A 23668-nucleotide genomic window follows, 5' to 3' on the forward strand; every position below is an offset into this window, starting at 1 on the left:
GAGGTCTGATTGGTTCGACTAGAAAGAAAGTGTCAGGCGGCTAAAATGATTTCGATCGTCATCTAAGTTCAGTTTCCACTCAGTTTTTCTTTCTTTCTTAAGCTCTGTATGGCCACTATAAAATCAATTGTATATAGGGCTTGTATATATTACTCTTTTTTTTTTGAAACACTGGCTTGTATATATTACGTATGCTTTCAAAACTATTGTAACTCAACGATCATTGAAAAAAAAAAGAAGAAAGAAACGTGGTGAATAAATCCCACAGAAATGAAATTATAGTTTGTTTTAGATAGAAAAAAAAAAAGAAAAACGAATTAAAGCTGGAATGACCGATAGAGACGGAGACGCCATGATTTATAAGTAGAAATGACACGTTGGAGCAGACTCAATCAATCTCTCACAAGTCACATCTCTATCAATAGAGAAAGACGCCATGATTTATAAGTAAAAACGTATGTTCGCTTTTCTTTTTTTCTTGTTCTCTCCCGTTTTTTTTTTTTAAATCTTTTTCATCCTTTTCAAAAATTAACGGTACCAAGATTTGTAGTAGACCGTGTACTTTAGACCATGATTAATTGGGTGTTCATAGAATGAAGTTCTTATCGAAAATTAAGAAATTGTTTTTTAATTTTAATTAAAAAACTAAGAACCGGTTATTAAATTCCTTATTTAAATACCAGTTTTTAGCTTTTTTAATTAAAAGTTAAGAAACAGTTTTTTAAATTCCGATAAAAACTTTATCCTAAGAACCCCGGGTTAATAAGACCATCTCCAACAATGATCTTTAGCACAAATCCTTAAGAAAAAAATTATTATAAAATTATGTGGGTCCCACTTCATTTATGTTTTTGTGCCAACAAAAGCTTTTAAACTCCCTAGTTAAGGATTCGATTTGCTGAGCCTCTTAACTATTTGCGGACTCCATTGACGCGGTCCGCGATTGGTTAGTTTTTTTTTGTTTTTTAAAAACAATCCGAAAAATAATAAAATAATCATAACTACTATTTTTAAGAATTTGTGTCTTTAGTATCACCATTGCTGTTGGCCTAATGCTCTTACCCGGTGATTGCTTCAGTAGTAATTGTCTGTGTGTGTATTTGATATTTATTTTCTGAAAAGGCTATAATCAATTTAGACATACATGCTATGATGTGCATTGTCATCACAAATTCATGTTTTGTCTTTTACATGCAAACATATGTGTATGATGAAAATAATCTATCCACTATTTGACATTTTGGAATTGGCGATCCGGAAAAAAAAAAGAATATATAAGCTTAAACATAAGTCATTACAACATTATAGCCATAGTTAGATTCAACAATATATAAAAGAGACGGTCTTAGATAAACTGAAAATGAGAATACTATAACTTTGGTTCATCGATACATCCGATGGTAGTAGTAATACGACAACTATCTCGTGAATCAGTTTTGCATTGGACACGTATGTACGCATGCTTCCAATATAGAACACAACTTCATCCTTTTCTCGTGAACGTTAACTTTCTTTAATGTTTTTTTTTTTTTGCATTTTCTTAGTAAAACCAAACAAAGGATTCGTCGTCTGGTATATATTTAAATTTGTTTCTTCATTTTTGTCGTCTTTCTTTCTAAAGTTTCGGTGTCAATGGTGCTTGTAACTTTGGCCTACTTTTAGTTGTCAGGTAGGTATCATATCAACGTCAATTATCCACGCGGCACTCTTATAACCTAGTTTATTTACCACACTGACCAGCTTCATGCATCTCTCTCTTTCTTCACATCAAACCTACTCGAACTACCTCTTCCGATCTATCATTATTATGTGTTTGTATCCTTGTCTCTTCTTTCTCTGCCATTACAAAGAGAACATTCAAATCTGAAACTTACCTTAGATTCACGATGTTTTGTTTCGTTAATTAATGTTTTAATTATTGTGTTAATTTGATGTTAGGTGACAACGAGGTTATTTAAATAACTTCAAGTTGGAATCAGAAACAAGTTCATCTTTTCTTCATTTACACAGGTACTATCCTCTCTGGTTTTGTTTAAATTTATTTATGTTTTCCGTCTTTCTTTAACAATTTTTAATTAGTTACCCATCCTAGGTAGCCAAGACCTTTTGTTTGTATTGGCTATTTAAAATTTTAATATCATTTTATTTCTTCAAAACCTCTGTTTTTAATTGCTAACTGAAGCATACATATTTTAATACTTTGGCTTGCTTTAGGGAGTTTTATATAATATGCATATATTATCTGGATGCATGGTCATCATTTTCATATCTTAACAAAATTATTATTCTCACTTCTAATGGTCTTTCATTTCTTACATTCCTTATGAATGTTATGAATATTATACTACACGTTGAGGAGAATAATCTGAACATAAGCTTTCTTTTAATGATGTTAAGGATGAAGGAGACATCTAATATTCTTATCATCCCAATTTATACAATACTTAATTTTGTGAGATTCGTACGGACGAAAATTTGCAATTTAATAGGAGAGTCATTGTGCTGTCCCCAAAGACCAGTTCAAAATGTTAAATTACTGGTAGTGCAAATGTGAAGGTTCTTCCCTCAGACCTGACGTCAAAGTGTTGAAACACATTCTTAAAATTAGTTATAAACAATTAGAAGTGTTTGATGCATAGCCATCCTTACCTTATCCAACACGTTGGGGCTTTTAATTAATTTATTTATAATAATTCTTTCGTTTATATCACTTTCTTTTGCCTCATTACTCGTTAAAGTTGGTGTTTCTTAGTGTTTAGTAAGAAATAAAACAATGTGGTATAGGTAGATTGAGATAAAGATGGTGATGCGAACTGTGGATATACGGTCAGACACCGTGACTAGACCAACTGATGCGATGCGTGAAGCAATGGGAAGCGCAGAAGTAGACGATGACGTCCTCGGCTACGACCCAACGGCTCGACGTCTTGAAGAGGAGATAGCCAAGATGATGGGGAAAGAAGCGGCTCTCTTCGTGCCATCTGGTACAATGGGGAATCTCATATGCGTTATGGTCCACTGCGACGTGAGAGGCAGCGAGGTGATTCTTGGCGACAACTGTCACATCCATGTTTACGAGAATGGAGGGATATCAACGATAGGAGGCGTGCATCCCAAGACAATCAAGAATGAAGAAGACGGGACAATGGACTTGGGGGCTATAGAAGCAGCTATTAGAGACCCTAAAGGAAGCACGTTTTATCCATCAACAAGGTTGATTTGCTTGGAGAACACACACGCCAAGTAAGTTTTGCTCATGTTATTTATACTTGATAAAGCTTAGCTTGTCTCTTATGAGGGTTTGATGCAGCTCCGGTGGGAGATGTTTGAGCGTGGAATATACAGATAGAGTTGGAGAGATGGCGAAGAGACATGGTTTAAAGCTTCATATCGATGGAGCTCGCATTTTTAATGCTTCCATTGTAATGCACTCATCTCATTTATCTCATCTGTTTTGTTACAGTAATGGTCGGTATTGAGATTTTGGAAGCTATAGATAGTTTAGTAACGTTTTAATAAGAAAAAGGCTTTTTTTAAAAATAAATTTGGGAATCTATATTTATGTAAGTTGTTTTAAAATTTTTGGAGAGCGTAGATCAATGTTTCAATTGTTTATGCCGAGAACCGGCCATGTTAACAATATACATTATAATAAGTTTGAACTAGAATTGTGACATATAACACCATTAATACAAACCACTAGACTAAAATGTTATGGAATCTTTTTTTTGTAGGCACTTGGAGTTCCAGTCCATAGGCTTGTACAGGCTGCTGACTCTGTTTCGGTACCATTTTCTCTCTTTAACCTCTGAAATGTTTAGCTAAAAAGATAACTGAGACTCATTTACACATGTACACTCTTGCTTCAGGTGTGTCTCTCTAAAGGTCTTGGAGCTCCGATAGGATCTGTAGTCGTTGGGTCACAGAGTTTCATAGAAAAGGCAAAAACGTTAAGAAAAACATTAGGTGGAGGAATGAGACAAATAGGCGTCCTGTGTGCAGCCGCTTTGGTCGCACTTCAAGAGAATCTCCCAAAGTTACAATTTGACCACAAGAAGACAAAGTTGTTAGCTGGTACGTACTATCTAGTCTCTACTAATTGACCGCCAAGAAAGAAAACTTAGTAATGTATACCTTTGCAGAAGGGTTGAATCAAATGAAAGGGATTAGAGTGAACGTTACAGCCGTGGAGACCAACATGGTGTTTATTGTCACAACTCTTGTACTTGTTATCAAGACTGCTATGTTGTTTAATTATTGTCTCAAATTCAGTTATTCATGGATATGGAGGATGGATCAAAACTTACCGCTGAGAAACTGCGCAAGAGTTTAACTGAACATGGCATTCATGTCATCCCGGAAAACTCGTCCCGGTATGTCTCACACGAACAGAGTTTGATTGTTGCGTTTACATGTAGAGAAAATAGTTATTGAAAATTTATATAATCTAGAAATATAATACGTTTACATGGAATGTGGTTTGTAGGATCAGAATGGTTATACACCACCAGATAACAACAAGTGATGTGCATTACACATTGTCTTGCTTACAAGTAAGAATATTATCATATTTCTCTGAACTGAACACTTTCTAACAGTAAAACTTATGTTTACGAGAATTGGTATTTTTATTTTGGCAGCAAGCAGTGCAAATGATTCAGGAACCAAGCCGGAACTGATCTGTCCAAACCGAAAATGTTTTTTTTTTTTAAATTATAAATGTTGTTTGTTCCATGCACCTTTTACTTAAAATTTCAAGGATTGATAGAATTGAATTTGTCACTCATTTCTTCCATTTTGATTAGTAACCAAAACTAATGGTCTCAAGAAACCTTAAAAACCTCCTTCTTTTTTTCTCCTTTCTTTTTGTTGTTTCGAGAGATCGGAAGAAGAAACAGAGTTACCCTACCCCATTTGTTGTTTATGAAAAAATGGAAAGTTTTACTGTCAGTTTTATCCTATTCCTATCAAGTAACCCAAACAGCTGGAATAAAAAAACAAAAAAATGTGGTTACCTCATTTGAAGATAACTTGAGAAATAGAATAATTTTTTAGTGGTGTGGTGCCGAATCAGAAAGAGGATAAATAGTAGCGAATGTCGCATATTTCATAAATAGTGGGAAGTAAATGAAAATTATAGAGAGTTGGAGGGTGTACTCTATAAATAAAGGAATAAATGGTAGTGGATGTTGAATGTTGAATAAATAGTGGGGAACTAAATAAACATTGTAGAGAGATAGAGGGTGTACTCTGTAAATTAAAGATAAACCCTACTTATCATGTCAAACCCCCAGAAACACAAAAAAACACACGCACAGGCACAGTCATTGTTCCTAAAATCGAAGAAGAAGAAAAGACCAAACGGTGAGTTACTTTACACTCTTCTCTCTTCACTTCTCCAGATTCGTTATCTAAGAACAAGTCTCTCTAGTGCTACCTGCTCAAACCTATCTCTCTAGTTTTAATGAATTTTATACCAATTGTTGTGTGTGTGTGTTTTTTTTTGGATTCCACAGGTTTGTTTGGTTATGAGATTCTAACAGAAAGTGTTCTCTGCTTTTTGTCAAAAAAAAAGGTTCTAAATTTTCGAGAGATGACGTCATCAAACCTCCTACTCGAGGCCCACTTCTTGCCCATTCCAAACCCGTCTCGTTTCCGTTCCGTGCAGAAAGAAACTGTTCTGAGATACACTACCTTGCACAGTAGCAGTCTCTGCATTGAACCTGTAGATGATGATCACTATAGAGCCACCAACAACAAAGCGAAACCACCGAGGATGGTTTTCTCATCAGATGGACCAATCACAGAGAACAAGCAAGACGCAAACAACGACATCCTCCACAGCCTCTGCACCTACGGGAAGCTAACAGACGCCTGCAAACTCGTCGAGGTCATGGCTCGTCACAACCAACTCCCTCACTTCCCTTCCTGCACCAACCTAGTCCGCGGCCTAGCAAGAATCGACCAAACCGATAAAGCAATGTGTATACTTAAAATCATGGTGATGTCCGGTGGAGTTCCGGACACCATCACATACAACATGGTCATCGGTAACCTCTGCAAGAAAGGCGATCTGAGATCCGCTTTGTCCCTCTTAGAAGACATGAGCCTGAGCGGGACATCTCCGGACGTGATCACTTACAATACACTGATCCGGTTCATGTGTGATAACGGGAACGCAGAGGACGCGGTTGAGTTTTGGAAACGTCAGTTACTTAACGGTTGTCCTCCTTACATGATCACCTTCACTGTGCTGGTGGAGCTTGTGTGTAGATACTGCGGGAGCGGTAGAGCTATAAAGGTGTTGGAGGACATGGCGGTTGAAGGTTGTTATCCTGATATTGTAACGTATAACTCTCTTGTGAACTTTAACTGCAGGAGAGGGACGTTGGAGGATGTTGCATTGGTGATTAAACACATTTTGTCTCACGGAGCTGAACTCAACACCGTGACTTACAACACGCTCTTGCATTCGCTCTGTTCGCACGGGTACTGGGACGAAGTTGATGAGATCTTGAGCATAATGTACGACACTTCGTACTCTCCTACGGTTATCACTTACAACATTTTGATCAACGGTTTGTGCAAGGCGGGGATGTTGAGCCGCGCGATCGATTTCTTCTACCAGATGCTGGAGCAGGGATGTTCGCCTGACATCGTCACTTACAACACGGTTCTTGGAGCAATGTCTAAAGAGGGAATGGTCAACGAGGCGATGGTGTTGCTTGGTTTGCTGAGGAAGACTAGGTGTTGTTCTCCTGGGCTGATCAGTTACAACTCCGTGATCGATGGGTTGGCTAGGAAGGGTATGATGGAGAAAGCGTTGGCGCTGTACAATCAGATGGTGGAGGCTGGAGTGTGTCCTGATGATATAACGCGCCGGTCTTTGATTTACGGGTTCTGCAGGGCGAACTTGGTTGAGGAAGCGAGTCAGGTTTTGAAGGAGACGAGTAATAGAGGGAATGGGATTAGAGGGAGTACTTATAGGTTGGTGGTTCAGGGGCTGTGCAAGAAGGGAGAGATGGAGATGGCGGTGCAGGTTGTTGAGATCATGCTGACGAGTGGGTGTAAGCCGGATGAGAGGATATATACAGCGATTGTTAAAGGTGTGGAGGAGATGGGAATGGGGAGTGAGGCTGGTGAGTTGCGGAAGAAGCTTAGGCAGTGGAAACTCTTGAGAGAAGTGTAGGGAAAATGTGTTCAAGGTTCTTTTGTTGGTTGTACAGGAAACAAGTTTTGTTAAGTCTGAACTGGTTTGAATTAGAGATTAGCTTATGTCTTGTCTCCACTAGTTTAGTATGTTCCAGTGTCTTGTTATGTTTCTGGTCACTCTTTTGCGTTTATTTCTCTTAACTGTATTATCTTCAGCCTCAGATTTCAAGTTTTATGTCAGTTATATGGTTATGTAAGTTGTATATTCGAAATCTCGAACAGTGATTTGCAAACTCAAAATGGGATAAGCACAACCTTGCAATGATGGTTACTCTTAGGCTTGTGCGCATTTATCCAGGATGGAACCCAAAAATGGGATTTGGTTTGGAGTCGGATCCTACCGATTATCCAAACCGATATCAAATGGGTATTAACTATAATATAGTTTGTAAACTTATAAATATTAATTATATTTAATTTAAAAAAATCAAATAATTTTAAAATATTATTTATAAATTGAAATATCGAAAATGAATTACCAAAAAACTTTTTAATCGAAATATTTAAAATTATCCGAACTATTAAAAAAAAAATCAAAACTTGAAAATTCTGATATTTATCCGAAAACTCAAATATTCTAAATCTTTAACCCGAATAAACCAAAAATTCAGAATCTAACCGGGCCGATTGAGATCCAAAATTACCTCAGATATTTTAGCCATATTCCAATTTTTTACCCAAACCTAATCGAAAACCGAAATAATCAAACCAAAATCGAACCAAGAACCGAATGCCCAAGGCTAGTTACTCTTAAAACTTCTCAAATCACTTTAGGTTTATAAGACACAAGTTTCAGCATGAGTTCAAGTAAACTCTATCTTGGTTTCAGTTCCAAACTTAAAATAAGCAAAAAGCAAACTCAAGCTCTTTTGCAATGTTTCAAAAGTAATCTATTTTGGGCGCAGGTGTAGTAACATCTTCCCACGTTAAGACGAGCCCACACTCACCACAAACCGTGCTGCTATCAACTTTTCTTCCTTGGGCTATGAATGTACGCTGATGCGCCGTTCTAGTGCAGTTGGGGATCACAAAACGACTTCTGTTGAACCTCTTTGGGAGCCGTGGGGGCACTGTTTGTGGTGAAGGCAAAGGTTTTTGGAGCTCTGGAGCTACACGCTGAACTCCTTCCCACTCAAACGCTCTCCTGTAAACTTCCCAGGCCTTGTCTTTTTCTTCCTTTGTCAGTTTCTCCTCTTCATTTTCTTTTAGCAATGTCTCATGCTCATGTAAACTAGAGATCCAACTCATAGTAAAATAAAGGACAGAGTGTGAGAGTCATAAGGACAAGTAGCGTTGAAAACCAAAGACAGATTTGTCTTGCAAACTTACTTGGGGTTGTGTCTCTGTAGTAAGTTCTCCATCATCTTGTCTGAGCAGCAACCAACCTTCTGTGAAGTGTTTTGGCTATCTTCAGCTTCGTCAAATTCAAAAAGATGCAACATCTCTTCTTTGGAGATGTTCCTATGCACTTGTTGTCTATCCACAACTCTTGCAGCACGCCCCTCCTTAGTCACTTGCGGTTTATATATCTTCTCTTCAATAGTCCCACGTGCCATCAACCTGTAGGCAAATACTGGCTTCTTCTGACCATACCTCCAAGCTCCATATATAGCTTGAAGATCATAAGTTGGATTCCATGAACCATCGACTATGATCACACGGTTAGCAGCATAAAGATTAATCCCAAGGGATTCAGCTCTGGTTGAGATTAGTGTGCATTTCACCCTTTTGTTTTCAGGCTCATTGAACCTATCAACCAGCTTCTGGCGTTCTGAGCTTACGGTTTTTCCATCAATTCTGCATCCATGCAAGAGAAGTTAGGTCCTGTTCAACGCCATGATGCTATAATATGAAAGAACAAGATACTAACCTGTACCAGTCTTTACCCTTCTTCCAGAACTTTCCTTGTTTGCCATTACGAGGTAGCCTTGAAAGATAAAGTTCTATGAGATCCAGTGTTGGGATACTCTGGCTAAACACGAGGGCCTTATCACCCACATCAGCACACATGGTTAAAATATCCAGCAGCAAGATCATTTTGCCACTATAGTCCGAGTCCTTGTAGTTAGTTTTGTCAAGTGAGTCCACCCACCAGTCCTGGCAAAAAGACTTGATTAGAATCATGACAAATAATACAGTGAAGCTGAGAAGACTATAACAGTTACCTCATGGAGGTAGCCATCTACTTCGTCTTGCAAACCACTCATAGTTCTTTGTTTCTCTGTCAGTATCCAAAACAACAACAATGACACACAAACTGTTAATTTATATACAAAAGGTTTTGAACTTGCTATAAATGTAAATCTAATACTCCCTCTGTCATAAAAAGTGTTTTATTTTTGTTTCAAAAAGAACGTCATTTTGTATTTTCATTGCAGAATTTTAAATAAGAGTATAGTTTTATCTTCATTGTATTAATACATTAATTAAAGAGAAAAAATATTTGGTATATTAATAGAAGGTAAAATAGATTTTTAAATGATTTCTTAATATGCCTGAAAAACTCTAAATGAGAGTTACCTCCCACAACCATGTGGCAGTCTATATGTTCATCACTTGAAGCGTCATCTGGAATATCAACAATGCTAGCTCGGTTAGGGACAGTATTATTCTCATACAAACACGCAGACTCATCATCACTATTCTCTGCCTCGTGCCTGATAACCTGAAATAAAATCATATGAACACTCCGACGTGAGCCTAAAAAGGTATATTCCTCCGTAAATTTATATCTTAAATTACATGAAAGTCAGCATAATATTAACTAGACAAAAGTTACCGCAAAACACAAACAATATGAGACTAATTCTCGAAAACCAGGCTCACTAATTAATTAAGACTTATATTTTCATTATCCCCTACAGATAACGGGTGACACTACCTAAATTGTAACCCCAAGAAGTTTTCAATAAAACATATGCTACACTCAGTGGCGGATCTAGGAGAGTTTATAGCTGGGGGCACCATCATAAAATTTGAACTAGTTGGGGGCACTAGCACAGGATTTGAATGAGTTAGAAACCATTCTCACAAGATTAGTTACGGAAAATAACAAATGAACTGGGGGGTACGTGACCCCGTTGGTAACCAACGTACATCCGCCCCTGGCTACACTATACTACCAGAAGAAGAAAATGATATGCAAAACAGACCTGTTTAGATCTTGTCTTGCGTCTCTTCCGATTCAAATGAAGTCGAAGTTGACGATCAATATTTATATCATCATCCTCTCTGACCTGTTGGTGATTTAATGTCATATTAAGAAGCCGCCAGAAAAGGTAATACTTCCAAAAGTAGAATGCTTATTCACATATATCAAAGAAGTAAAGTCGGAAGATAATTACCCTTTTATAGTTTTTCTTTTGTTCTTCAGCTAGGGCAAGCTCTCTTTCGTTTTCCATTGCATCAGCAAAAAAGGTACCTTCCAAGACTGCATCAATCTCTTCAATTTCCTCCACCTGAAAAAAAAAAATACTGTGAAAATCATTCTAGTATGGCTATGATATAGGATTATCAAGTCCGATATTTTAAAATCTCCAACATGAGATCTTCAAAGATAACTTGCCTCCCAAGGTTGTAAATAATGTCTTGCATCATATGAATGAACTTGGCTTAATGCTTTTCCCTGATAATTATTTGACATCTACTTGGCTTACTGTTTTTATCTTAATAATTAAAAACCTACATTATAGTGTAAGTTGTGTTTCCTATCCTGACCAGGGTACAACAATGGACCATAAAAATTTCATAAAATTATTATGGCAAGTAGGTCTGAGACGTCATGCTTAACGCTTTTTTTACTTGGAGCGAAGAAAATTCAGCAGATGAATTATACTCAAAATCATCATCAGCATCAGGACTATCAAGAAAAATAAAAGCATATATAGATGAAAATTTAACCTCATTGACTCCTGGAAACTCGAATCCCATGGCTGCAGCTTGTTGTGGAGTGCTTGCCGAGTAAACAGAAGCCCAATTCTTACTACCAAAGGAGACAGCCTCATCCTTTTTTTCCGTAAAAACTTTGTTGAGAGATGACCAGTCAAGTTCAGATGGTCCAGCTAGAGATTCTTTAACACCATCATCAGCAAACTTTTTCTCCAGAAACCCACTAGCTCCCTCCTCCAAAAGTTTCCCATGTCGTCTACACCAGAATATGTTTAGATATATATACCATCCAGTTGCATTACTAAAAGTTGAAGATAAACAAAACAAAACAAAACAAAACCTACTTTCGGACAGGACGGTGTGTGTGAAGAAAAGTCTCTGCGTTTGCCAATGATTCCACTGTTTCTTCTGTTACCTGAGTCCCAACCCAGTGGGTTCTTTTTTTCCAAAATTCTGTGTGGCAACGACTAGGGGCTTGACTTTCAATCATTTTGTACAACTTTGGAAGTTCGACTCCAGCACCATCAAGTTGTTCCTTTGAGAAAGAAAAAGGGAGAAAATAAATTTGTAAGTTCTTTAAAAAAAAGCAATTTGTAAGTTTTTTTTTTTGAATGATAAATAAACCTTATTGTTAAATTTGGTGAAAAAATAGAGGAACCATACCAACAAGTTTGCACTTTTAATTTCAAGATTATCAAGAGTTTCCTCCCATACGTCTTTAAAAGTCATCATTTCAGCTGATACAGATTTATCCAGCTAAAAACATGCACGTTCAAAGATGTTTCATAGAAGAGAACAAAGGAACTTGAAGCTATGAGCCTATGATGGTAATAAAAATAAAAAAAAGATAAGTTAATTAACCTCAACACCACGGAGTGTGCGTGCTAGTTTCTCCCTAACTTCACCCTCTACTTTAGCAAGAGACTCCTCTTCAATTGCTTTTTGAGCTTCTGCCGCCTGAAGACCAATCATTGAGAGTGAGTTTAAGAGCTGGAGACTAAAATTGGCATATCAAGATCTCATGCAAAAGGAAGAGATTAATATATACCTTACTCTCTACTCCCACAAGCTCTGAAATCAACTCGTCTATCTCTTCCTCGCTCAGAGGTTTCTGCATGATAATAGACTAATAATTGAGAATTATATTAGATCATGCTGCCACTACAACGACAACAAAAATGAGCAAGAGATATCAATGTTGCTAACCTCAAGATCCAACTCATCATCATGTCCCATCAGCAATTGTTCTTCATCATCAGAAAGAGAAACACAACTTTCAGATCTTGTATCAACATCCTGCATCTCCTCATCTTGATTGTTGTTTTCTTCCATCTGTTGGTCATCTTGCATCTCCATTGGATCCTCGTTTTCCTCTCTTGCATCCATCTCTAGGAGTACTTTTCCCTTCACTTCCTACTGAAAAACCATTGATAGCCAAAACAGTCAGTTACAAGTTTAAATAATTGGTCGTCCACGCGTAGAAGCTAACAAGTACATGTGTGCATAAACCGTATCAGGCATTTATTTATAAAGAGGATATAATTGAATTCTAGTTGAAAAAGCAAACATGCAACCCTAAAAGATGAAATATAAATTCATATCATTCTCCTAACACTCCAAGTTTGAAAATTACAACGACGAACCGCATGGAAAGGTATTGATTAAATTTTGGGATAAGGTCTGATCATTTTATGACTTCTCATCAACCACACATAGAGGATATCAAACACTCCTTAAGATCTATGAACCACTCCATGACAAAAAAAAAAAGGAGAGGGCGATAAGGTTAAGGCTAAGGAGAAGAAGAGAGGCTTTACCAAAAGTGAGAGAATCCTGGTGCAACTCTCAGTGCAGAGAGAAAAGAGTGATCACTGAGAGCGCAAGAGAGCGTTTTGTTAGGGTTTGGGTTGTGGGAGACAGAACCTTTGGCAACGGATGGTTGGGGATTTAAAACTGTTGGCCGCGCTGAGATGTGTGGAGATTGTTTTGGCTTCAGATGTTTAAAAGTTGATTTTTAGGACAGGAAGAGACGTGACTAGTTTTGGTAAAAAAGTCAAATTACAGCTTTTTTCTTTTATTTATTTCCTTTTTTCCATTCAGCAAAGGTCAAAGATACTATAAGAGCATATTGGGTATCCTTCCATACTAAATTGAACCAGAGAATGTAGTCAACCTTGTTTATGGTATAAATGGGAAAGTTGAGCTGCTTACTACACATCTAGTGGTCTTTTTCCAGGAAATTAATTTTACTATAATTTGATTAAACAAAAACAAATTGGATTATTTTATCCAAAAAAAAACATCTAACTAAAAATCATCCAAACTTTTAATAAAATAAAAATCAGAGTTACAGAAATCTATTTAAAAAAAAAAAGTTGGTAGTTTAGTTTGAATCCAATTTATGTCATTCATTTTCTTATAAAATGCATAGCTTTTCATCAATCTTTCGAAATACAGTCCAGTGCTTTTAATTTCTTCTAGAAAATCAACCTTATATAATTTTTAAACTAAAGCCTTGTTGACCTTTTTAGCTCGTAAAAAATGTTTTTATTTACAACTTTAGTGTACATACAAATTTACATGGATCAACAGCCTTTGAGCAAGGGGCCTACTAGCGGCTGTCTTAGGATAACCCAATGAGTTTCGAAACATGTGGGCTTGGTTCAAAACAATTAAAGATATAGAAAAGGCCCAAATAAAAGACAACGCAAAAGCCCAAATACAGTAGTGGATTTAGGGTTTTATTAGGAAGAGAACTTCTATTGGAGTTTTCGAGTGGGAGGCGAGAAGGTTTTTAAGTTTGGGGGGTGAAGAATCAATCAATGGCGAAATACAATGAGATAGCGAAGAAGAAGAGGGAGGCGAAAGCGGATAGGAAGCGAGCAATCCACGGCGATCCACTCACTAATAAACTGAAGTCCAGAGCTCCCGTTGTCGCCGTCTCCGGTAAACGTCAGAAAAAACTCCTTCGCAAATGGCGCAGAGTAAGAATCTAACAAAGCCTTATTGCCACTTAGTTGGTTTTTTTCAAAATTGAGTAGAAAGTTTTACTAATAATAATTGTCGTTGGTTGGTAACAGGAGCAGAAAGAGATGGTTGAGAAGGGTCTTGTTACTATGGAGGACGTAGAGATGGCTTCTGCTGAAGGTTAAATTTACTGACCTTTTGTTTTTGACTTGTTGCTAATTGATCTCTTTGACTTCAAAACTTTTTTTTTAGAGATTGCAAGCAGTTTGAATTTAAAATCTGAAACTTCTTGCTTAGAGCATCTCCAACCCATAACACTATTTTAGTGTCAAAATCACACTATTTTAGTTTAATTTCAGCACTAAAAAAAGTGTTCTCTCCAACCATAACACTAAACTTCAAGCTAAAAACTATTTTATAATATTATATTTATTTATGTTTTTTATTTATCATTTATTTAATTGTCGGTTTTATTAATAAAATAAGTAAATAGTGTTTTAGCGGGATGAATACTTGTCGCATCAAATTTGGTCTAAAATTATAGTGTTGCACTAAAACGGCGTAATTTTTAGTGTTGGGATGGAGAAGGTTTTTGTTTCAAAATCACACTAAAATAGTGTTTTTGAGTTGGCCTTAGTTGTCAAGGCTTTGTTTGCATTTTCTTTGATATTGCAACTTCTTTTATTTTTTCATTATTGCTTGACTAAAACTTGTTTTTCTTATCTCGTCTCATAGTTGCATCAGAAGACTCCGAGAAACCTGCAAGAAAATTTAGCGTGAAGAAGACAATAAAGCTCAATAAACTAAAGAATAAAGGTAAACATTGAGTTTGCAGGCTCTCTTATATCTCATTTGATCTCAATGCCTATTGTTTACTTGATACAAATATGTTCCTTGTAAGCAGGCAACAAGAAGAAAAGCCAGAAAGCTGGTGGCAAAGTATCTACTGATCAGATGCTAGAATGATCAGACTTGGAGTGTTTCAATAGGATTTCAACTTTTGTTACCTTTTCGAATCCTATAGTTTTTCTATTTCTAATATGTTCTCGCTTACAAAGATCCCATTTTGTATTATGACTCGGGTGCTGATTCGGTTCTTCTGTCAAAGAAGTGTGCATCATATCAAATTTGCAATATCACTATTTCAGTCTCCGAACCTTCTCTGCCGATTCAATTACAACTCCCAGATGGCAAAATCTGTTCAACGTTTGCCAACGTTTAGAAACGCTAAACACTCGAAAGGCCTATGATTACTTTCATAAATTAGACAAAAGAATGCTAAACTGACAAATGTAAATTAACCATCATCATATGAAAGAGATAACAAGTCACACACCACCATTTGAAAACTTTAATAGCTTCATAAACGACCTTTAAAACATTATATAAAATACCAAATCCATTGAGTGATATTTGCAACATAATTTTCACTGGATGTTTTTACTTGCATAGAAATACCTTAAAGCAGTTAAAAAAAAAAAAACAAGCCAAAGAAACAAAGCATCCTACTGAAGCAGATTGAAGTAGAAAGCTTCCATTGTGTGCACATGACCTTCCACTCTAAATCCCATAAGAACTGAGCAAAACTCGAGAACCATAGGAACTGGTCTTGCTCTAGGAAAACCACATGAAACCGGTTTTGCTCAGGGGAACCCGAAAAAAAAACTAAACCCCCATTAAACCGGCTGCTCCAAGAACTTACAACTTTTAGGTACTGCAACATATATATCCAGTTGCTAGTACAACCAAACTGTACAGAGAAATGTTTATTCTTTCACAGAGAACCATATCATCTCCCTGCGGAGACCAATGTCTTCTCATCATTGGCGCTCATGGATGAATGAGGAACAGGAAGACCTGGTTTTGAAGCGGGGACGGGAGCTTCTTCTTCCTCAACTGGTACAGCCCTCGGTGTGTAACTAAAGTTGAGTTCTTTGTTAGCTGCAAGCGCCACAAGCTCCTTCTCTTCAAGCCCTTTGGTCGGTCCGAGGCTGCACCTATCTGGACTATGCTTCGCCAACGCATCTCTGAACTTCTTGATCTGAACATAACAAAAAAAAAATCGATGATTATTATAACTGAATGATGATCTCTTGAGTTAATGTGGAGATGATGAGAAACGTTACCGTAGCATTTGTGCAGCTGAAGCTGCAGACACGACCATGAGCGCCTCGGTAGAATCGGAAGAAAGGGAGGACGTGGACACCGAGACTGTAACACATGGACTTGTGCTCCTCGTAGTTCACCTGAAGAAACTGCACATCAGGGTTCTGCTCTGCCAACTGACATATCTGCAACAATCACAAACCATAACGATTATAAAAATTTGATCTTTTTTTTCTAGCATCCAAAAAAAAGTGAATCTTTATTATCATACCTTAGGATGAAGAGCCTTGCATCCACCACAGCCAGGAGAGAAGAAGTCAACCACAACGAGCTTATCACCAGCGTTGGTTAGAGAGTCAACAAGCTCCTGAGCTGAAGAGATCTCTCTCATGTTCTCTTTCAGACCCTTCTCCCACCATTTCTGAGGCGTCCCGATCCTCAGCGTCGTCTGTAAACAATATGTAAAGATCACTTCTTTTTTTTTTAACAGATCCGAAAACCCTAAATCCACAAAGTCAAACCCTAAAAAGCTAAAAAGGTATAATCTTTAGTATCGATTTCGTCTGAATTAGATCTCGCATGTGTGTACCTGAGCTGTGATGGATGATGATCGGGAGCTCTGGAATTGATTAAAAGGCTTCAGCTTGAGAGAAGGGAAGCTCTTTCTCAGACCGAAACTCACAGGTGATGAGACAGAGTAATCATCTGCATGGTGGTGTTGATTCACGCAAGCTCCTCGGAATATCAGATTCGTTCTGCTAATTGCTGCTTCCGCCATTAGAAGAAAAGTAATCAAATTTAGAACGAGAAGAGACTCTAGAAGAAGAAAAGCAACTCTCTCTCTTTCTCACGGAGACAACGTGTCTTCTCAGCAATCTTTAATCGCCAGCAGGGCTTTTGTTTTTTTTTTTGTTTTTTTTTCTCTTGCACGAGAAAATTTATAAGGAAAAATGGAAAAGGAATGAGTTTTCTTCTGGAGGAGGAGAAAGCTGTTTGTTTTTCGTTAGGAGATCTGGACCGTTCGATTTGGATTTGAAAAGTTTTTTAGATCTGACGGTTGGTTTTTGTGATAATGAGTTGGAGTCGGTCAGAGATTAAAAAAAAAAACTGATTATGGATAAGGTTCACGAGTTTTCCCGGATGTTAAGCAGAATTATCTAATCTTGGAATCGGATTATGTTTTTTTTTATTTACCGTGTTTTAGTGTGAAAATGAGCTGATGAATAGTAGTATACGCTTATTCAATTTCATTAATGTAAATAAACATATACTCCGTTCATTTTATAAAGTTGCATATTTTAAAGAAAAATTTTGTCTCAAAAAAATTTATTTTTTACATTTTAGATGCATGTTTTATTAACTAATTGCAAATTTTTAAAAACTTAATTGTACTTATTAGATTTTTATTGGTTTAAAATTATAAATAAAAATAAATAAATAAAAAAATTATGCAAATTTAGTGTGTTTTATTAAAATGTGTGAAAAATTTAAAATATGTAACATTTTAAAACGGAAAGAGTATATATCGGTTTTCATGTTTCTCACTTTACAAAAGATTAGATTCAACATTTGCATATCTTCATTTGCTTTGCATGGATTAAATTAACTCATTGACTAATCTGCTAGAATTACAGAAAAGAAAATGAAATTAAAATTTTAAATTTTTCAATTATGTGATGTTCCATCCCTAGAATGAATGGTAGACAAATAGAAAGGTTATGGGCCTCGTGAATATTTGTGTTGTATGTGAAATGAGTATATTTTTTGAAGAAAATATGTGAAATGAGTGTATAAACGACAATTAGCGTAAACGATATTTAATAGAAAAGTAATGGTTCATATTTGGATTTGGAATTTAAGGAAGCAAGTTAGCCAACGCATGAAAATAATAAACATTTTACTGAAAAAAAAAGTGAAAACTGTTCCGGTGGCCGGCGTGCATCTCGCCGTCGGTCGCCATCTCTGTTTCTATTTTGTTTTTGTTATCTTTGTATCATATAATCGATCTTTAGATCGAAATAAACTTCCGGTTAGCGGATTACCCTTTCGTAAGGCGACTTTTGTTTTACCGACTTGTTCGGGTTTCATATCATCCCTTTCACTGATCTTCATTTCAATTCCGATGGCTATTGATCTGATATCTTTTTTCATCGTTTCAACTTTATCTCTTCCTAAAAGAATCAGACTTCACATGATATATCAGCCGTGTTCTATGTCGTCGAAGTGAAGCATCTTGGACTGGAAGAAGAGTGAGTTTGATGGATTTATAAGTCTCTATGAAGAAGATTCAGCAGAGTTGGCGTTTGACAACGGTCCAACAAAGAGTCTCCTTTCATCCCGACTTGAACTTCCTATGTGTTTAATTAACGGTGAATCAAGGTCCCTCTGATCAATTTGTCTCGGTTTGAGTGAAAGGCGTTTTCCAAGTGAGTACAAGCTTTAGTTGACTTGAAGTCTTGCGGAGGTTCTGATGGAGAGCTTCGCCGGCGAGCTACTCCTCTTCGGTGGTGGAGCCAAGGTTGGGGGAATCAACAGGTGTCTAACATGCGTCCTAGTATCCAGCCACGTAATGCCAACATATGGGGATCTGCTTACACGTGTTCGTTAGATTGTATGCTCTATTTTCAGATTGTTCACGTGTTGACTTTAAGTCTAATTAAATATTGTACTCATGTTTAGCCAAAAGGCTTAATGAAAAGTATGTTGACAAAAAAAAGAAAATGTATTCAGGCCCATTCCACGTCACGTGGGTCTCACTGCCTCCACCACCTTTAATCTCTTTTTCTTTCTATAGTTCTAATCTAAATATTGCATGAAAGGAACTTGTATAACCCTACACTCCCTACACTCATGACGATAGTCAGTACGTTACAAGAGAGATATTTAATCGTAGCTAAATAACAAAGTCCGAGTGTTGAGAAACACAAACTTGACGTGGACCAAAACATAACAATGACTGTGATTATTAGTGTTAATGCACAGCATAAATTAAAAAAGATAGTTGAATAATTAAATGACTAATATGTTGCGATTAAGTATTTTGGCAAAATGAAAAGATATAAGAGTAAGTAAATGTATAATTGTTGCACGAAACAAAAAAAAACTATGCCATATGTTGTCCAATACGAACAGCAAAATACAAGAGCCACAATTTTGTGAAAGGTGACAAAACGCAGCTACCTATTCTTTCTTCATTTTTATTTTTTTGTAGTGATCACCATATTTTTGTACTTCACATGAAAAGTTGCATTAATATCATCAGGTCGGCCGAAGCGCTGAATAATATCAATATTACAATTAATCTCTGAATTGTCAGTCGGCCAAATTAAGCTCGTAGTTTTTTTTTTTTTTTTTTTTTTTTTTTTTTTTTTTTTTTTTTTTTTTTTTTGCTAAAAAATTAAGCTCGTAGTTGGTTCTTTGTTTTGAACAAACGTCAATTAAACTAAAAAAAAACAAAGAAACTTAAAAGAACAAAACACCATTTGAAACAAATATTTATTTAATTGTTATATATTGATTATGTGAATGAATAGTTATTTTTTATACTCGTGTTTATACTACCTCAATATTTAGCCACTACCATCAGCACTTGTGATTCCAGAGACAGGGTGAAGAGAAACAATGTGTAGCTACTGCCACAATCTAAAATTCCTGAGGCAACACCTGAACATAGAAAAAATGAAAATTACTATCCTTTTTATCCTATTATGAAACAATGATAGTGACTAAGACCATTGCTCGTATTACACGATGTCATTAATACTGAAAGATGTGAAAGAAGAACACTCTGAGAGATAGAAGAAAGAGATCATTATTACCAAACACTTTTAAAAAGTGAAAACAAGTTGTTCGTTTTTAGTTCTTTGTCTTTAGGAAAATGTGACTTTAATATTAATGCAGATAAGTTCTCACCTGCTTTGTAAATCAAAGTTGCATGTGGTCGCCACAAAAATAGCAAATGCTAAGAAAACAATTACTGCTTGTATAACGAAGTATACTCGGGTTCTATGCACAAAATACTTTGATTATGCAACTAAGTATTGCTGCAAATGGTTGTTTCTCTTCTCGTTCTTGAGTTTCCTGAAAGCAGAGGACTCTATCTGCCTCACTCTTTCCCGGCTCACCAATCTCTCGCAACGAGTCCAACACTTTGTCCAAGTCCTGCCTCTTGAAATGCTTTGTCAAAATATCCTCTGAAGTTTCCACTTCAGGATCTGTTATCACTTCTTGCATTCACTAACCCCATCTCATATTTACTATTATTGAGCACAAACTTTCAGTTGGTTGTTAGGCCTAAACTTTCACCCAGTTATTAAACTCTCAGTTTCTTGTTGGGCCTAAACTTGTACCCATTCGGTCATTAAACTTGTACCCATACGGTCATTAAACTTTCAGTTAGTTGTTGGGCCTAAACTGCCCATTCAGTCATTAAACTTTCATTGCAGGCCCACTTTTATCTCTAGTATTTTTTTTTTTGTTTCTAGAAGAATTTCAAACTTATAAAATAAATTTTAGAGGGTTGTGCTATTGAATTTACGAATTCAATGGATTCCAAAAGAATTTAATTGCAGATAAAAGGTATATATTTCAAGTTTTTAAAATGTTGTTCCTTCGATGTTTTTATAAAAATGCAAGTAAGAAAGAGAGAAGATAATGCACATGATGTAGTAGTACACCGTGTTGATGTCTCTTGTGCCCACTTGATGATTTATTACAATTCGTCGGTGCCAAAAGTGACCATTCTCTACTAACAAGAATCTGATACCCGTCTTTTTCTCTACGAATATATCATAGTGAGTGATTGGTTAGTTTGATTAACAAATACTCAAATGCGATAAATCAAATCCAAAGTATGGAAACCTACACGAAATTAACAATCAATCAAGTCATAGCGTGCCACAATCAGCATGAAAAAAATTAAGATACCAAAATGCGAATGGATAAATATGCCTAATTATGTAACAATCTTGTTACAAGAAAAGGGTAAAATGGTAAATAAATAAATAAAAACCAAAATGTGGGTCTACATCTCTATAATATTATTTGAGAAGTCAGTTTTCTATGTGTCGCGCTCACGTTAACTCTCATGATGGTTGATTACACTGATACACTTAATGAATTAAAAATATTACATTTAAATATTATTATTTACTTTTAGTTTAGTTTTCTTTTTATAATTTTCCAAATAACATATACAATAAAAAGTAAATATTTATAAAGTTTAAAAAGCAAATTTAGAAACAAAAATATATGTATGTATATTATGATTTCATTAAAAAGAAAAGTTCGGAAAAAAGTAATATTCCATTTAAAAATATTTATAAATAACATAAAATATAATTTTGAAGTAATAAAATAGTTTCTTTATATCTATATTTTCTTATATGAAAATATATATTTGTATATAATGTAAATACCAAAGCATAACACTATATACTTTAACGAGGGAGATATATTATATTTTATTATTATTAAAATTATATATTTTCTTAATATATAATTTTCTTTTAAATTTTTATGTTTCTAGAACTTAATATATAATCAAGATACCAAAGCAAATCGGAATTCTCATTTTAAGATTATTTAAAATAAATTTTAATTTACCATTTAATAAATCTATGGCATAAAATTATTTAGAATTTTAAAAATATTTTAATTATTGTCAATATTGATATGTGTTCATGAACTTCCAAAAATGTATGAATTAATTATATTTGTACTTATATATATGCATGAGAGTTTAGAGTATTATTGTTATATTAATTTATGTAATTTAGAATCAGACGCTTTAGTTTAATTTTTATTTTATTTTAATCACAATATATCATAAGGTATACATAATTTTACTATAATATATTTACATATTTAAGATAACAACCAACCTAAATACACATAGGAAAATTAATGAAAATTTTAATATATTTAGAATAAAATATTTAATAGTTGAATTCGGAAAAATATATGCAATCGAATATATCCAAATGATAACTAAATCAACTGTAAAAAAACCGAGTAGATATAACATATCTAAAATAATATGTCTTACTAAAGTAATATAATAGTAATAATATAAATCATGCACACAAATTATAAATTAATTTAAAATTAAAAATAAATAGCAATCAATTATTATAATATATTTACTTTATAAATATTTATATCCGTGCATGAGCACGGGAAAATCACCTAGTATATACGTAAATAAAAATACCATTTCATCAACATTTATCTCTCACCCATCCTTACAGACTCTCTCTCTCTCTATGCGCATATTTGTATATTTTAACTAGAGTCGGCCCGTCCTACGGACGAGAATTTATAATAAAAGCTATTTTATATAAATTTATATTAATTTTATAAAGCATTTAAAATCATTATAGATTGAAAACGATATCATAGACAAACAAATAATAATAAAAAAATTGAGATAATATTATTGATTTCAATAAATATTTTTGGTTTGAATTAAAATGACAGTATTTTCATTATTCACAATTTTTTAGAGAATACAAAGTTAGAAAAAAATAATTCAGAAAATGTAATAATATATATAGTGCTATTATTTATATTTCAATTTGACATAATAAAAATATAAATTTTAAATAAATAATACTAAATTTATTTCAAGAATATTTTAGTTTTGAAAAACTTTTACACAAATTATTTATTTCATGATAATAAATTAGTCTATCTACAAACTAAATCATTTAAAATTAAAATATAATATAAAATATAAAATATAATATAATTTTATTTAAAATCATGGTCTTTCATTATAATAAATAGTTTTACTTGTTATGTTTTGTAACTTATTATATCTTTTGTTGAACTCTGTTTAGTAACAAAGTTATTTGTTAGGAATGTTTCTCATGATATTTTAAAATATTGTTTGAAAATAGTATTTTGTAAATTAATGAAATAGTATACTTCTCTAGCAAATTTTTACTTTAGTTACATACCACTTTCATATCAAATAATTTATTGGAGGAAGTTATAGTGAAGGAAAACATAACTAAAATGATTTTAATATATATTCACCACTTGTTTTTGTTATTATTATTTAAAGTTATAGGTTTATCTAACTATTAAGAAAATTTTCATTTTCAATACTGGTTTTGCCTCTATCACAATAATAAATATAATAAAATTATTCAGAACTAAAGTTGATATTCAACACATATTTTTTTCTCTCGAATATAAATTTGTTTCTGAATACATTTTACACATTTCTGTGAAATCCATTGTTTTAAATTATGCAAAAAGTTAGATACCCATCATGACAATCCAATACTGAGAATTGCTATTTTTAAATATAATTGTTTGTTTGAATCTTGGCATGTACTTGAGAAATATTATGATAAACCAACAAACTCGTTGGACACTTAGGAATGTTCATATAGCACTTAGGAATGTTCTGTCTAGTCATCTAGGTTCTCTGTTCCTTCTCTGTTTCTGATTGAGTCAGACATTTTGTGTTCTATCAAATTCACAAACT

At 34.7% G+C, this 23668-nt stretch overlaps 5 protein-coding genes across 9 annotated transcripts; 3 read left to right on the forward strand and 2 right to left on the reverse strand.

The window, feature by feature from the left end:
- The first annotated feature begins 1620 nt into the window (after positions 1 to 1620).
- On the forward strand, positions 1621 to 4858 carry LOC106312120 (probable low-specificity L-threonine aldolase 1). 4 transcript variants are annotated; one of them, XM_013749512.1, is made up of 10 exons: positions 1621 to 1669; positions 1939 to 2010; positions 2785 to 3243; positions 3311 to 3422; positions 3735 to 3785; positions 3870 to 4074; positions 4143 to 4201; positions 4273 to 4373; positions 4487 to 4553; positions 4641 to 4858. In XM_013749512.1, exons 3-10 carry the CDS (start codon positions 2801 to 2803, stop codon positions 4677 to 4679), a joined length of 1077 nt encoding a protein of 358 aa, XP_013604966.1. In that variant the 5' UTR covers positions 1621 to 1669; positions 1939 to 2010; positions 2785 to 2800; the 3' UTR covers positions 4680 to 4858. The 4 variants fall into 4 exon arrangements, with proteins under 4 accessions (XP_013604966.1, XP_013604967.1, XP_013604968.1 ...); XM_013749514.1 differs by lacking the exon at positions 1621 to 1669 and adding an exon at positions 1742 to 1811 and having other exon boundaries at positions 2789 to 3243; XM_013749511.1 differs by lacking the exon at positions 1621 to 1669 and adding an exon at positions 1744 to 1811.
- Positions 4859 to 5268: 410 nt separating this feature from the next.
- LOC106312119 (pentatricopeptide repeat-containing protein At1g08610) lies at positions 5269 to 7417 on the forward strand. 2 transcript variants are annotated; one of them, XM_013749508.1, is made up of 2 exons: positions 5269 to 5364; positions 5517 to 7417. In XM_013749508.1, the coding sequence occupies exons 1-2, from the start codon at positions 5280 to 5282 to the stop codon at positions 7187 to 7189; spliced, it is 1758 nt and encodes a 585-aa protein (XP_013604962.1). In that variant the 5' UTR covers positions 5269 to 5279; the 3' UTR covers positions 7190 to 7417. The 2 variants fall into 2 exon arrangements, with proteins under 2 accessions (XP_013604962.1, XP_013604964.1); XM_013749510.1 differs by having other exon boundaries at positions 5279 to 5364; positions 5576 to 7417.
- Positions 7418 to 8091: 674 nt separating this feature from the next.
- LOC106309381 (protein CHROMATIN REMODELING 20-like) lies at positions 8092 to 12983 on the reverse strand. Its single transcript, XM_013746408.1, has 14 exons — positions 12918 to 12983; positions 12307 to 12516; positions 12149 to 12211; positions 11962 to 12057; positions 11764 to 11856; positions 11445 to 11635; positions 11113 to 11356; positions 10557 to 10670; positions 10365 to 10448; positions 9733 to 9877; positions 9378 to 9433; positions 9083 to 9309; positions 8542 to 9009; positions 8092 to 8455 (listed from the first exon to the last, which is right to left on the reverse strand). The coding sequence occupies exons 2-14, from the start codon at positions 12484 to 12486 to the stop codon at positions 8092 to 8094; spliced, it is 2325 nt and encodes a 774-aa protein (XP_013601862.1). The 5' UTR covers positions 12487 to 12516; positions 12918 to 12983.
- An 888-nt stretch (positions 12984 to 13871) lies between these two features.
- On the forward strand, positions 13872 to 15209 carry LOC106312711. Its single transcript, XM_013750327.1, has 4 exons — positions 13872 to 14084; positions 14181 to 14247; positions 14803 to 14883; positions 14972 to 15209. Exons 1-4 carry the CDS (start codon positions 13923 to 13925, stop codon positions 15031 to 15033), a joined length of 372 nt encoding a protein of 123 aa, XP_013605781.1. The 5' UTR covers positions 13872 to 13922; the 3' UTR covers positions 15034 to 15209.
- Positions 15210 to 15474: 265 nt separating this feature from the next.
- On the reverse strand, positions 15475 to 17115 carry LOC106312710 (thioredoxin-like 1-1, chloroplastic). The gene is made up of 4 exons (XM_013750326.1): positions 16763 to 17115; positions 16445 to 16621; positions 16194 to 16358; positions 15475 to 16108 (listed from the first exon to the last, which is right to left on the reverse strand). The coding sequence occupies exons 1-4, from the start codon at positions 16949 to 16951 to the stop codon at positions 15857 to 15859; spliced, it is 783 nt and encodes a 260-aa protein (XP_013605780.1). The 5' UTR covers positions 16952 to 17115; the 3' UTR covers positions 15475 to 15856.
- Between the last annotated feature and the right edge of the window lie 6553 nt (positions 17116 to 23668).

This window comes from Brassica oleracea, chromosome C8 (assembly GCF_000695525.1).
Source record: "Brassica oleracea var. oleracea cultivar TO1000 chromosome C8, BOL, whole genome shotgun sequence".
In the NCBI taxonomy this organism is placed as follows: domain Eukaryota; kingdom Viridiplantae; phylum Streptophyta; class Magnoliopsida; order Brassicales; family Brassicaceae; genus Brassica; species Brassica oleracea.

Coding starts and splice junctions, on each gene's coding strand:
- LOC106312120 (XM_013749512.1), top strand. CDS start 2,801: ATGGTGATGCGAACTGTGGATATACGGTCAGACACCGTGACTAGACCA. Junction 4,202..4,272: donor CAGCCGTGGAGACCAACATG/GTGTTTATTGTC, acceptor TCTCAAATTCAG/TTATTCATGGATATGGAGGA. Junction 4,374..4,486: donor ATCCCGGAAAACTCGTCCCG/GTATGTCTCACA, acceptor TGTGGTTTGTAG/GATCAGAATGGTTATACACC.
- LOC106312119 (XM_013749508.1), top strand. CDS start 5,280: ATGTCAAACCCCCAGAAACACAAAAAAACACACGCACAGGCACAGTCA. Junction 5,365..5,516: donor GAAGAAGAAAAGACCAAACG/GTGAGTTACTTT, acceptor TGGATTCCACAG/GTTTGTTTGGTTATGAGATT.
- LOC106309381 (XM_013746408.1), bottom strand. CDS start 12,486: ATGGATGCAAGAGAGGAAAACGAGGATCCAATGGAGATGCAAGATGAC. Junction 12,058..12,148: donor TTGTGGGAGTAGAGAGTAAG/GTATATATTAAT, acceptor ATTGGTCTTCAG/GCGGCAGAAGCTCAAAAAGC. Junction 11,357..11,444: donor ACACACCGTCCTGTCCGAAA/GTAGGTTTTGTT, acceptor ATTCTGGTGTAG/ACGACATGGGAAACTTTTGG.
- LOC106312711 (XM_013750327.1), top strand. CDS start 13,923: ATGGCGAAATACAATGAGATAGCGAAGAAGAAGAGGGAGGCGAAAGCG. Junction 14,248..14,802: donor AGAGATGGCTTCTGCTGAAG/GTTAAATTTACT, acceptor CTCGTCTCATAG/TTGCATCAGAAGACTCCGAG. Junction 14,884..14,971: donor CAATAAACTAAAGAATAAAG/GTAAACATTGAG, acceptor CCTTGTAAGCAG/GCAACAAGAAGAAAAGCCAG.
- LOC106312710 (XM_013750326.1), bottom strand. CDS start 16,951: ATGGCGGAAGCAGCAATTAGCAGAACGAATCTGATATTCCGAGGAGCT. Junction 16,622..16,762: donor CATCATCCATCACAGCTCAG/GTACACACATGC, acceptor TATTGTTTACAG/ACGACGCTGAGGATCGGGAC. Junction 16,109..16,193: donor TCAGCTGCACAAATGCTACG/GTAACGTTTCTC, acceptor TGTTATGTTCAG/ATCAAGAAGTTCAGAGATGC.